At 38.9% G+C, this 13,646-nt stretch overlaps 1 protein-coding gene across 5 annotated transcripts in view; it reads left to right on the top strand.

The window, feature by feature from the left end:
- Positions 1–13,646, top strand: part of LOC109916979 (SRSF protein kinase 2-like) — a 185,115-nt gene that overhangs the window by 83,770 nt on the left and 87,699 nt on the right. For all 5 annotated transcript variants that reach the window (XR_007264453.1, XM_048610175.1, XM_048610172.1 and 2 more), the window contains one exon: positions 9,651–9,759. Coding sequence is in view for 4 of the 5 variants with exons in the window: in XM_048610175.1 (XP_048466132.1) it covers positions 9,651–9,759 (109 nt within the window). In the remaining variant the exon portion in view is untranslated. The remainder of the gene's footprint in view (positions 1–9,650; positions 9,760–13,646) is intronic.

Genomic DNA, 13,646 nt, shown 5'->3' with positions numbered 1-13,646 from the left:
TCATAGAGGCATACATAGAATCCACGCTGACCAGAGCTGACCTAGTCCCATTTGCCAGCATTTGGCCCATATACCTCAAACTGTCCCTGTTGATATAACCATCCAGATGCCTTTTAAATGTTGTAATTGTACCCACCTCCACCCCTTCCTCTGACAGCTCATTCCATACACGCACCACCGTCTGCATGATAAAGTTACACCTCAAGGTCAGTTTTTACATCTTACCTCTCTCATTTTAAGAGATGCCTTTGTTGGCTCTGGCATATCTGCAGAATGGAAAGCTGTTGCATACGTGAAGACTTTTATGGTTGCTGGAAACAGATGACCCATAATACGGCCAAGACTTTCCTTCAACGATGCTTGCAAGTGTGACATGATGGTGTTAGAAATACATTATCGCATCTGGGAATCATTAGCCAATGACCAAGGAAAATAGTACCACTCCTGTGTGCTGGCATTCACTACCATTATGACCAGTAACTACAGAGACTCGGCAACAGCACTGATTAGAGTAGTTGGAAGAGATGAGCACAGGAAATGTTCATTAGGGAGAGATGGTGCTGCTACAATCTACTGTCATGAGGATTGGTTTCTGATTGTTGATGAGTCAGTTTTTCTGTCTGTTGTTGAGCCAATCAACACTTCATTTCAGCATAGGAGTTATGATTATGTTTGCAATTTCAATTGTAATTGGTATGAGCAACATTTTGAAGTATGTATGATGCATACCTTCACATGCTGTGGAAATGTGTTGGAAGCAAAATGCTAATTGTGTAGATCAGGCTCCCCTATATAGGTACCAATTTTTTTGTGGATTTGATTTTCATAAAACATCCAATGAAGAAATAAGATCCTGAGAATTAATCTTTTTAGTGTGTTGGATTAGCTGAAACAGTGCCCTGCCAGCTTGCATGTAGAAGTTACAAAATGGTAAAGGCCACTAAGCCCAGTCTTTCGGTTTACTGCTCACTTAGACATTGAGTTCCTATCATTTTCCTGCCCATTCTAATTTTGAATGTTAGTACAGTGCCTGCTTCACCTACCACCCTGGAGCTGAATTCCATACCGTTACGAATCTATAAAGAATGTTTCCATTTTGCTGTAAATCTCCATCTATATTCTTCAAAAGTGAAAAACTGTTGCAAGGAAATCTGTTGTGTAAATAATTACTTACATTTCATATCAGGAAGCAACAAGTAGAAGATTTTATGCAAGTATTTATTTTTCTCACTTGAGAGCTGATAATAATGCAGCCGTATTTTCTACCCGTGTTTTATCTCTCTGATCTCAAGTAACTTACAATCAAAATATTAGTTCCTCAGTTAAAAACACAATTTTTACTTCAGTGCCTAGGGTATTATCCAGAAAATGTAGAATAAGAACATAAGGAACAGTAACAGGACTACACGATTCCATCCCTCAAGTTTGCTTCGTCATTCAGTAAGATCATGACCGGTCTGTCCAGGCCTTGCCAACACAGCATAGCTGTCAACTCCTTAATGTTTCAAAAATCTACCTAATTTCTCTTTAAATACTTTCATTGATCTAGCCTGCACGACTCTCTGGGATAGAGAATTCCAGACATTTGCTACCTTCTGGGAGAAGACTTGCCTTCACTTCTCAATTTTAAATAAATATCCCCTTATTCTATAACAATGTACCCTAGTTTGAGATCTCTCCCATTAGTGGAAGCACCGATGCAACATTTACCCTGTCAGGCTCTCTCAGAATCTTGCGACTTTCAATAAGATGACTCTTCATTCTTCTAAAATCTAAAAATAAACTAACCTGCTGAGCCATTCCAGCCAAGTCAGCCCCTTCATCAGCTCAGTGAATCTCTTTTGAACTACCTCCAATGCCTATATAATCAAAACTTCACACTATGTTCCAGCTGCCTCACCAACATCCCATACAGTTGTCTCTGACTTCCCTGTTTTTAAACTCCAACCCCCTAGTAATAAAAGCCAAAATTTCATTTTCCTCCTTAATTACTTTCTGCACCTCCTTGCTAACTTTTGTCTTACGCACACAAGAAACCCAGATCCCTTTGTGCTGCACTTTTCTTTGAGTCTCAATCCACTTTAAATAAGTCTACCTTTTGATTCTTCCTACCAAAGATCATGAACTTACGTTTTCCTTTATTGATAATTCACTTTCTTTAAACTCCGTCTGCTAAGTCTCTGCCCACTCACTCAATCTATTTCCACTTACACATTTCTTATGTACTAATCACAACATGCCCTCCCACCTATTTTTGGATCACCAGCAAATTCGGATACATTACATGCTGCCCCCTCCTCTAAGTCATTAATATGGATAGTAAATAATTGGGGCCCAAAATTTGATCTTTGTGGCACTCTACCAGTTGTCTTTCCAACATGAAGAACTCCATTAATACTGACTCTCTGTCTTCGTGTTAACCATTCTTCAATCCATGCCAATACATTATTTCCAATACCGTGACCTCCTTGTGTAAAAATCTTTTATGGGGCATATTTCCCCCCTTGGGATGGGTGGTAGTCTACTGTAATGGATAGAGAACTGGTTGACAGACAGGAAACAAGGAGTAGGAATAAGCAGGTTTTTTCCTGAGTGGCAGGCAGTGACTAGTGAAGTACTACTAGTGCTTGAATTCCAGCTATTTGCAATATATATTAATTATTAGATGAGGAAACTAAATATAATATCTTTGCAAATGATACAAAGCTAGATGGGAGAGTGAACTGTAAGGAGGATGCAGACATTCTTCAGTGTGATTTGGACAAGTTGAGTATGTAGGCAAATCCATGTCAGATGAAGTATAATGTTAATAAATGTGAGATTGTCCACTATGGTAATACAAACACAAAGACACATTCTTCTCTGAATATCGATAGATTAGAGAGGGGTGGGGGGTGGTTGTGATGAGACTTCGGTATTTTTGCACTAGTCTTATTCCTGGAATGATAGGACTATTATATGAAGAGACTGGATTAAATCACAGGAATTAAGAAGAACAAGGGTGGATCTCATAGAAATCTATAAAATGCTCACAGGACTAAACAGAGTAAACACAGGAGGCATGTTCCCACTGAGCAGGGAATCCAGAACTAGAGATCACAGCCTAAGGATACAGAGTATGCCGTTTAGGACTGAGATCAGGAGAGATGTCTTCATCCCGAGAGTGGTGAGCCTGTGGAATTCTCTGCCAGAACATTAAATATTTTCAAGAATGAGTTAGATATAGTTCTGGGGCTAAAGGAACCAAAGGGAAGAAAGTGGGAACAGGGTACTGAGTTGGACAATCAGCCATAATCATATTGAATGATGGAGCAATCTCCAAGAGCTGAATGGCCTACTGCTATCTTCTACATTTGTCGATGCCTTCTGAAAATCCTATTACATTATATCTACTGGCTCCTCTTTAAAAACTTTACCTAAAGAGCTCGAGCAGATTTGACAAACATGATTTCCCTTTCACAAAACCAAGTTGACTTTGATTGCGTTAGGTTTTTCGAAATGCCCTGCAATTTTTCCCTTAATAATGGACTCGAGCCTTTTCCCAATGACAGACGATAAGCTAATTGGGCTATAGTTTCTTGTTTTCTGTCTCCTTCCCTTTGGGAACAGGGACATCACAATAACAGTTTTCCAATCAACTTTGAACCCTTCAAGGATCCAGTGAATTCAGGAATATTTTGATCAATGCTTCCATTAACTCTGCAGACACTTCTTTTAAAAACCTTGGGTGCAGTTAATTGAGGCCTGGTGACTTGTCTGCCTTTAGTTCCATTAGATTGTCAAATATTTGTGTCTTCTGGTGGAGGCTATTGAGATCTTTCCTCCCATTCACATCTTGCTTTTCCATTATCTTTGGGATATTTGTCTCGTAAAGACTGATGGAAAATATTGGTTTGATTTTTCTGTCATTTCCCTGTTACGCATTACGAATTAACTTGCATCCTGCAAAGATCCCACGCTTGCTTTAGATACATTTTTTTTAATCCATAGAAGCTTGCCATTAGTTTATGTTTTTTGATAATTTACTTCATAATTAATTTTCTCCACCTTTGTTAGCTTTTTAGTCATCTACTACTGGTTCCTACGACTAGTTTTTGTTCAAAAACAAAGTTGCTGGAAAAGCTCAGCAGGTCTAGCAGCGTCTGTGAAGCAGAAAACAGTTAACGTTTCGGGTCAGTTCTGAGGAAGGGTCACCGGACCCGAAATGTTAACTGTTTTCTTCTTCACACAGGCTGCCAGACCTGCTGAGCTTTTCCAGCAACTTTGTTTTTGTTCCTGATTTACAGCATCTGCAGTTCTTTCGGTTTTTACTAGTTTTTGTTGCTTAGTGTGCCTTCATTTTTGATTGGATACTTTTCTTGACCACCTTTTATGAGGCACAGGTATTTCAATCTTCTCCGAGTCCTTTTTAACTGAAATATATTTTTGCTGAGCATTATGAAATATCTGCTTAAGTGTCTGCCACAGAACATCCACTGACTTTCTCCTTAGTTTGTTTTCCCAACACATTTTAGGGAACTCTTCACATCTCTGTACTTGGTCTTGTTGAGGATACTAGTTTGAGACCTGAGTTGCTCTCTCTCAAACTGAATTTGAAATTCAACTTTGTTGTAATCGTTAGCCCGGTGGATTGTAACCTATGAAATTTTATTACTCCTACCTCATTACACATTACTACATTTAAAATAAGTGTTCCTCAACAGGTTCTGCTACACACTTCTCTAAGTTCCTGATACGCTCTAGAAATTTGTCTTCCATTTTACCTTTGTCCATCTGTTTGCCCAGTCAATATGCAAATTAAAATTACCCATGATAGTGTGTTGCCATTCTTACACATTATTGCCCAATTCGTACTTTATCTTACATGGATCTACTGTTTAGAGTCTTTCAGGAAGACCTGTACCTCTTTTCATTACCAGTCCCTATTCCACCCAAACTGATTCCACATCATGATCTGTTGGATCTATAGCATTGCTTACCACCACGGTGTGATAGTGTAAACTTCAGAACTTTAATAACTGTTCTTGGATTAAAAGAATCAGCAATAACTTCGTCTGGAATAAACTGCTAAGGAACAGGGGCAGACTGTCATAAAAGAATTAAGAGCAATTAACCATGCTTGGAAAAAGGACGAAGCTACATAAACAAAACTGTTGTAACACCTGGTTAATAACTGGCTGCGTTATGCTACAAGGAAAAATGGTTGCCCTGCAGAAGAATTTAAGGCGTTAATGACACGCCAGGCTGTGTTTCAAATAGACAGTCAATGCTGAATGTAACAAGGAACAGAAAAGCTACTTCTGATAAGAAGGCAAGCTGCAGACTCAATAGGAAGAGTCAATATTTTAGATGAAAGAATCTAAAGGATCATCAAAGAACAAAATAATTGTATACAAATTCAACTCCAAAACTCTTCAGCAGAATTTCAAAGAACGACACAGGATAAGGATTGAATCCTGGACATCTCCGGAGACAGCTATTGTTGATTGGAATTGTAGCTAACTTCCACTATCAATTGTGTAATAGCTAAGTTGGTTTGCGAGGTTTGGCTTGCTAACTTGATGGGTTTTGTTTGGTTACCACATGCAGTGAAGTTTAAGTAATTTGTTTCAGCATTTGATTGTGAGATTTCCTAATAAGTAGCTGAATTAAAGGTAGCTTGTGGTAATGTACCCACAACACTGATGCAAGCTTTTTGTTAAAAAAAACTACCGTGTCTCCTTTTTACCTTTTGCCTATTCTTTTGGAAAGTCAAGTACCTTTTGAAAGTTGAGTTCCCAGTCTCAGTCATCCTGTATGCAATCTCTGTTATAGCTATCAAGTCAGATGTATTCATTTCTATTTGTGCTGTCAACTCTTTTATCTTGTTATAAATACTGCATGCATTCAGATAAATTACCTTAATTTTTGACTTTTTACCATAATTACTGTCTCGAGTTCTAATTTTTGCTGCACTCTTTTGCTTGTATTTTCTATCTCTTCCTGTTACACTTGGATTATCGTTCGCCTCTTCACTACCTTGCATCTCTGCTCTCTTGCTTCTTTTTGATATTTTAAACTTACCTTCACCTGAACACTCTCCTCCCAGTCCCAAAACTAATTGGTTTAAAGCCCTATCTACAAAGCATTGGCAATCTAATCTGTTTCTCCCAGTCTTTGACTAGTGCAGGCATTGGGACTAATTCTGACATTATTATCCAGAGGTCCTACTTTAAAGATCTAATTTCAAACACTTTACAAAAACAAAATGTTGTATTTGCTGGAAATAAAAATGAAGAATTCTGGAAGTGCTCAGTAGCCAAGCAGTCGGTATTTATTAATGTTTACATTCGATATAACCTTTCATCAGAACAGAATGCAACTGTCAGTGTTGTCACAAACTAAGAATGTTCAGAATCGTGGAAAACACAGCAATCTGTTTGACCTATCGCATAAATAGACGTTCCCAAATTTCCCAATCCCTCAAATATCTACCTATTTCATTCTTCATTGACCATGCTGCCATGCTCTCCCTGCCTATAATTGTGTCTCACTGTGGTTCTCATTATTGAAATACATGAAAGCGTTTGAAAATTAACTGTTAAAAGTGTGGAGTCTCGTTCTTTCAAATTTTAATTTACTGTTGGAGATTTTTTTTAAAATAAGCAATTTTTTAAACCTTTTCGTTCTGCCTCTTTGTGTCTCATTCTCATTTTTTTTTCCCTCTCGCTCTCTTCGCTGTGTGTGATTTTGCATTAAACTAACCATTTTGACCGATCATTTCCAGCTCAGACTGCTTGGCTCATTAACAGTTAGCTCTTCAGACTGATTAGGAACTGTGTAGTTTCTTCCCTGTTCACTAAGGTCCCAGGTCATGTGTAGAGGAGTGCTGTATCAAATAAACCTGCTAGTTACAGTTAGATGTATTACAAATCAAGACCGTAAGTAGGACAGGAGTAGACCTGTCAGCCTCTCGGGTCTGATTTGACATTCAGTGGGATCATGGCTGATCCAACACATCCACTTTGCTGCCCTTTCTCCATAACCCTTGGTTCCCCTAATGGACAAGAATCTATGTATTTCAGCCTTGTATGCAAAGTCTCTTCCCCCACTGCTCTGCACAAAGGTTCCAAAGACATACAAACCTCTGAGCGAATAAATTCCTTCTTGTCTCAGTCTTAAATTGGTGCCTCTTTAATCTGAGACTGTGCTGTCTGGTCCTAGACCCTCCTATGAGGAGAAGTACCTGTTCAGGATTTACCCTGCCAAGCCCCTTAAGAACCCTACATACTTCAATTAGATCACTTTTCTAAATTCTAATGAATAGAATTCTGGGATAAGACAATCCCTCCATACTGGAGATCATTATAGTGAAGCATCTCTTAACTGCCTCCAATGAAATGATACCTTTCCTTAGATAAGGGAAGCAAAACTGCTGTCAGTACTCCAGATGTGGTCTCACCAGCGCCTTGTACAATTGCAGTAAGACTTCCCTACTCTTATATTCAGCTCTATTAATAAAGGCTAACATTCTATTAGGCTTTGTGATTACTTGCTGCATCTGTTTGCTAACTTTGTGTTTTGGGCACATGTACCCTCAACTCTCTTTGTCACAGCTTTCTGCAGGTTTTTCCATTGAAAAAATACTTCTCTCATTCTCCCTTCCAAAATGAGCAACTTAACATTCTCCTGTTTTATGATTCTTTTGTCAACATTTTGCTCACTTAGTTAACCTGTACATATTTCTCTGTTTGTATCTCTCTTGCACCCTGCTTTTGCATCTAATTTTGTGTTGTCTGCAAATTTGCCGAGAATATACTCACTTCCTTCCTCCCTTCATTAATATCTATTGTCAACAATTGTGGTCCCAGCATGATCCCTATAGAACCCCACTAGTTATGGGTAGCCAACCTGGAAAAGAACTCCTTCATCTCCACTTGCTGTTTCCTGCCTATTAGCCAATTCTCTATCCAAGTATTGTGTCGGCCTGGGAGGTAAGAATGCACATAGAGAGGCAAAGTGTTCAACAGTCCTTAAGAACGTAACGTTCCACTGGTTTTTGTGAAGCTGAATTTATGCCTCATTGGTCAATTTGCCATTTTAAAAACTGTCAGGATTTAAAGTGGCCTCACAGCTGTTAACACTTGATTAGAACTCCATAGCAGCTGTTTCTGAAGTGCTTTTGCGGCATAGTGATAGCATCTCTACTTCTGAGCCAGGAGGTCTGGGTTGAAGTCCCACCTGCTCTTGAGGTGTGTGGTAACATTGATGAACAGGTTGATTTAGAAAATATCTGGCAGTTGTGGAGTACAAAATCTCAAATCAGTGCCCACACTGGGTGTTAAGACCCGCAGTTTGGTAAACCCTGAATTTGTATAACCTTTATAAAATCTTCTGTATACGATCTTCCTGATTAATTTTTGAAATTTGTAGGGGCAGCAGTTCACCATTTATGGAAGAGTATGTAGAATAATCCCAAATGTATGTCACTTTTATTTTCTTTGTGGAACCTGAATTCAGCCCTCCTTGTTATTTTTGTTTTGATCACTGTTGTTAATAAGCTTTCAATTACAATGGTCAAGAAAACCCACCTGTGACATTTGTGACAAGTTGTGCTTAAAATTCCAGAAAAAGCCTCTAACATTTACCTGAGAATATGAATACTGCATCTATGCAAAAAATTCAGAATTAAAACTGAATGTTGAATGTGTTCCACCTTCTCACATTGGTGAGAGTAGCTCAGTTTGTGAAACTAAAGCATTGCTGTGGCCCTACAAAACAAATACTTTGTGGACCAGGTTTTTAAGCAAGAACTTACTAAATGGCTTTTGCCTTACATTTTAGATTAGTGTGTCCTGGCAAAAAGCAGCAATTTGTCATATATTAAGTCTTGGCCTACTTTAATCAACTGCATCCATGTGACGATAATATCTTGATAAATATCAGAAGTTAATGTACAGGACAGATTTATTGATGTTTATCTTCTGTGGTGGCAACGATAATGAGCTTTATGTACAAGAAACCTTTACTCTGCATTTTTCTTGGGCTTTGTTTGTATGCTATATGAAGAAGTTTATCTTTGAAAATCAAAAAATAAGAGATACTAGATATTTACTTTTAAAGTATTCTTAAGAAAATACGAGAGTGTGTTCAGTCCCATTTTGTGCTTTGATTGACAATTTTTTTTCAATGAGTTGGTTAAGGCAAATATTCATGTAAACTCTTCTATGTGAAAGTCATTTGATTCATCATGTAAAATGGTCAGTCTCTGGTCGAACACTTGATAAGATTTACTTTAAAACTACCATTGTCTGGCATATGATGTGAATATGAAAATAGCAGCACAAGTAGATTATATAATCCCGCAAGTCTGCTCTACCATGATTAAATATGACCCTGGCCAATCTACTGCCTCAACTTCACTTTATCACTCACTCCCCAGGTATATATATTTATATATAGATATGTGTTTTTAATGAAAAGAGTGCTACCATATCTTTCCAATGTGTATATTTGTTTTGTTGAAATGTCCTGCTGTTTATAGCAATAGATTTGTAAGTCTCATTCTCTACAACCATTAAAATTTTGGAACAATGCCATTTCTTCCCCAGATCTTTTAAGAAAAATAATTACATTGCCACTGAAGAATTATTCTTTTCCTTGTCTTTCAGGTGGTTACCATGCGGTGAAAATAGGGGACCTGTTTAATGCACGATACCATGTAATTAGGAAACTAGGATGGGGACATTTTTCTACAGTATGGCTGTGCTGGGACATTCAGTAAGTGCTTGAACATGCTTGTAAATAAACATTACTGATATTCAGAAATTTCATATAAGTAGTTCTTTCCATGATCATTGTTAAAATGAACTTTTCCTCCCCCTTTCTATGAAAGATTTTCAATCACCCAAGTTCTCAGGCGTTTTCCTCACAAACTGTTCCCACCATTATTGCCCTTCCACTGTCACTGTATCCTCGACCTTCTCAAATTGTATTTTTTTAAAATTAGGTCGTTGGGCAAAATCTTATCACTAAAGTATGTGGTTGGTTTCACCAAGCCCAGGAACAGAGACTCTGAACATATGAGCTGGAGTAAGTCATTCAGCCCCTTTAACCTGTTTGGCTATTCTACATCAAGTTTGATCATCAACATCATCACCATTTTCCCATACTATACCCTTATTCCTTGAGGTCATAATATCTAGAAACTTATCAACCTCTACCTTGAGCATTCTTTATGGGCAAGTTTCCATGACCCCCAGTGTAGAGAATTGGATAGAATCAGTAGGCTCCCAGTAAGGAAATTTCTCTTTTTCTCCTTTCTAAATGGCTTGCCTCATAGTTTTAGACTATGTCTATTAGTTTCCACCGATGGGAAGCATCATTTCTGCACTTACCTGTATCAACAACGGTTTTGCGGTCATTATTAGACTCTTCATTTCAGATTTTGATTGAATTCAAATTCCACCATCTGCCATACCATTGCAGAGTCACTGAAAGCTGATGAAATAAACAGTCTAGTTTGCCTTTATTACAAAAGAATTTTAGTTCAGCTTCAATTGTACAGAAATCTCATCTGGACTATGTGAACAGCGTTGGTGCCTTTACCTGAGGAAATATATGCTTTTAAGAATTTGGAATTTAAGAATTTTGTAAGTTTCAGTGAGTTCACTGCTCATACCACTAAACTCTAGAGAATACAGAATGTGTCTCCTCGATCTGCTGTCTGCATGAAAACTATATCTTTCCTTGGGCCTACATGTGACTCCAGATCCATGGCAAATGTGGTTGACTCTTAATTGCCCTCTGGGCTATTGAGGGTGGACAAAACATGCTGGCCTAGGCTTGTGACACCTACATCCTGTGAATGAATCTTTTTAAAAAATTTCCTTCATAAATCCATATTTTCTTTGCCTAACTGTCTCATTATTCCCCAGGTGTCCAGTTAACAATGATATCTTTTGTAATAAATTCTACTATGTCCCCACTATTGATCTCAGGCTAACAGGTCTGTATTTTCCTGCCCTCCTTGCTTAAATAGTTGGGTTACATTTGCATTCTTTCAGTCTTTAGGCATTGCATTGAATTTTGAAAGATGATCACCATTGTAACTTTGATCTCAATAGCAACCTCTTTCAACGCTCTGGGATGCAAATCATTGGGTCCCAAGAATTTGCCATCTTTCCATCCTATTAATTTTCCCTCCTTCATAATCCAACTATAACTCTTATAACAGGTAATCTGAAAGGTGGCACTTCCAAAAGTGCAGCATTTATTTGTTCAATTGTGTCACTAGTCCATATTTATACCACCCCTTCCTCAATACTTCTGGTTCCTACCCGATGTCCACATCTCTCTTCCACCCTCCTCTCTACCACTATTGTCAGGTGTTCTTTGCAATAAGAATTGTGTATTTCTCTGTCCTTTTTAATGTGCTTTCATTTACATTTTGACTCGTAAGAATTGTCTATTTCTGTGATAATCTTTTTAATTTTAGATTTTTCCCTCTTAATTGTGGTGCATTTATGTTGCATGTCAAGGTAATATATGAAGTATTTTAGCTCACAAAGCACAAGACACATCTCTGGCCAAAACTGCTGAATAATTTAATGACATAGCCTTTACCCAATGTTTCCATAAGAGAGCAGACTATTAATTCTTCATGTCCCATGAGAAAAATGAGCAAGTTAGTACAAAAATTAATGACAAGGGACTCCCTGTGCTTTTTAATTCAGGCTCTTGTCACTTAAATTTCACAGTGCGCACGAATTTAGCAATTGAGGCAAAATTTAGGTTTGCATTTGATACTTAAAAAAAAACTAACTCAATCAAAGGCTATTAGGAAGCAGAAACTGGAAATAAAAAGAAATTGTCTTCCTGCAACCCAGATTGTTGTCTAGATTTACGACTGGCAGGAACATGTTGGGTAAACTTGGAAATTTTCGGATTTTAGCTTTCAAAATTTCAGATTTTTGAATTTATTTTACGAGGTTTGCTAAGTAAGTATTGGAAGCAATGTGTTGTAGAAGGGGAGGCAATGACCCAGTGGTATTATCGCTGGACTGTGAAACCAGTACTTGGGTAATGTTCTGGGGTCCCGCATTCAAATCCCGACATGGCAGATAGTTGAATTAAGAGTCTAATGATGACCATGAAATCATGACCAATTGTCGGGAAAGCCCATCCAGTTCACTAATGTCTTTTAGGAAAGGAAACTGCCATCCGAGCCTGGTCTGGCCGACATGTGATGCCAGAATCGCAGCAATGTGATTGACTCTTAAACTGCCCTCTGGGCAGTTAGGGATGGGCAATAAATGCTGGCCCAGTCAGCGATGCTGTCATCCTGTGAACGAATGAAAAAAAGTAATATGATTGGATTTGCATAGACTCTTCTTGCATGTCTTAAAGATGTTAGTTTGTTGAGCTTTGTTTTTCCAAGTGTTTAGTATCTCTGTCTTTATGATCGATGATCTCTATCTCCATCAACCTCCCCCCTACAAAGGTCAAAGTAACTGGTCTCTCATTTCCCACTTTTTGCATTACTTCTTTTTTTGATGTGGAGGTGCTGGTGTTGGTCTGGGGTGGACAAGGTCATATCATATGACGTGAGTTTATACTCCAACAGGTTTATTTGAAGACACAAGCTTTCTGTGTCTCGCTCCTTCTTCAGGAGTCAGTGAGAGTGGTGGCATCAGGCGCAGAATTTATAAGCAAAAGATCAAAGGGCCATAGAACTGATGCTAATGTATTGAATGAGCTAAGATGGCTGTTAAATCTTCAATCAGTTAGAAAGGATTAATATGCAAATCCTAGAATTTCATTCAAACCACTGCCCTGAGATAACTAAACATTTTATCAGTATACCAGAGGTGACATCTGAGGTCAGACAATGCACTTTGGGTGTGAGACCTTTTTTAGTATCCGGCTGTATATTAACTTGGAGTCAGACGGGTTTTATTTCCAAAGTAGGGATTTATAAAATAGTGTACTTTTTGAACAAAATAGAACCAGTCTGAAAATGCACATTGACCACAGAGGTGTGTGTGTGTGCGTGTGAGAGAGAGACGCGAGGACAGAGTGTGTGAGTGTGTGTGCGCGTGTGAGAGAGAGAGACGAGGATGGACTGTGTGAGCGTGTGAGAGAGAGAGAGAGAGAGACGAGGATGGACTGTGTGTGCGTGTGAGAGAGAGAGAGAGAGAGACGAGGATGGACTGTGCGTGTGAGAGAGAGAGAGAGAGAGACGAGGATGGACTGTGCGTGTGTGTGAGAGAGAGACGAGGATGGACTGTGTGTGTGTGTGAGAGAGAGACGAGGATGGACTGTGTGTGTGTGTGAGAGAGAGACGAGGATGGACTGTGTGTGTGTGAGAGTGAGAGAGAGACGAGGATGGACTGTGTGTGTGTGTGAGAGAGAGAGAGACGAGGATGGACTGTGTGTGTGTGTGAGAGAGAGAGACGAGGATGGACTGTGTGTGTGTGTGAGAGAGAGAGACGAGGATGGAGTGTGTGTGTGTGTGAGAGAGAGAGAGACGAGGATGGACTGTGTGTGTGTGTGTGTGTGTGTGTGTGTGTGTGTGAGTGAGAGAGAGAGAGACGAGGATGGACTCTGTGTGTGTGTGTGGCAGAGAGACGAGGATGGACTGTGTGTGTGAGAGAGAGAGAGAGAGA

Source organism: Rhincodon typus, chromosome 22 (genome assembly GCF_021869965.1).
Source record: "Rhincodon typus isolate 14 chromosome 22, sRhiTyp1.1, whole genome shotgun sequence".
NCBI lineage: Eukaryota > Metazoa > Chordata > Chondrichthyes > Orectolobiformes > Rhincodontidae > Rhincodon > Rhincodon typus.
Note: the sequence above shows the minus strand (reverse complement) of the source record. Positions and strands in the feature narration are given on the sequence as shown.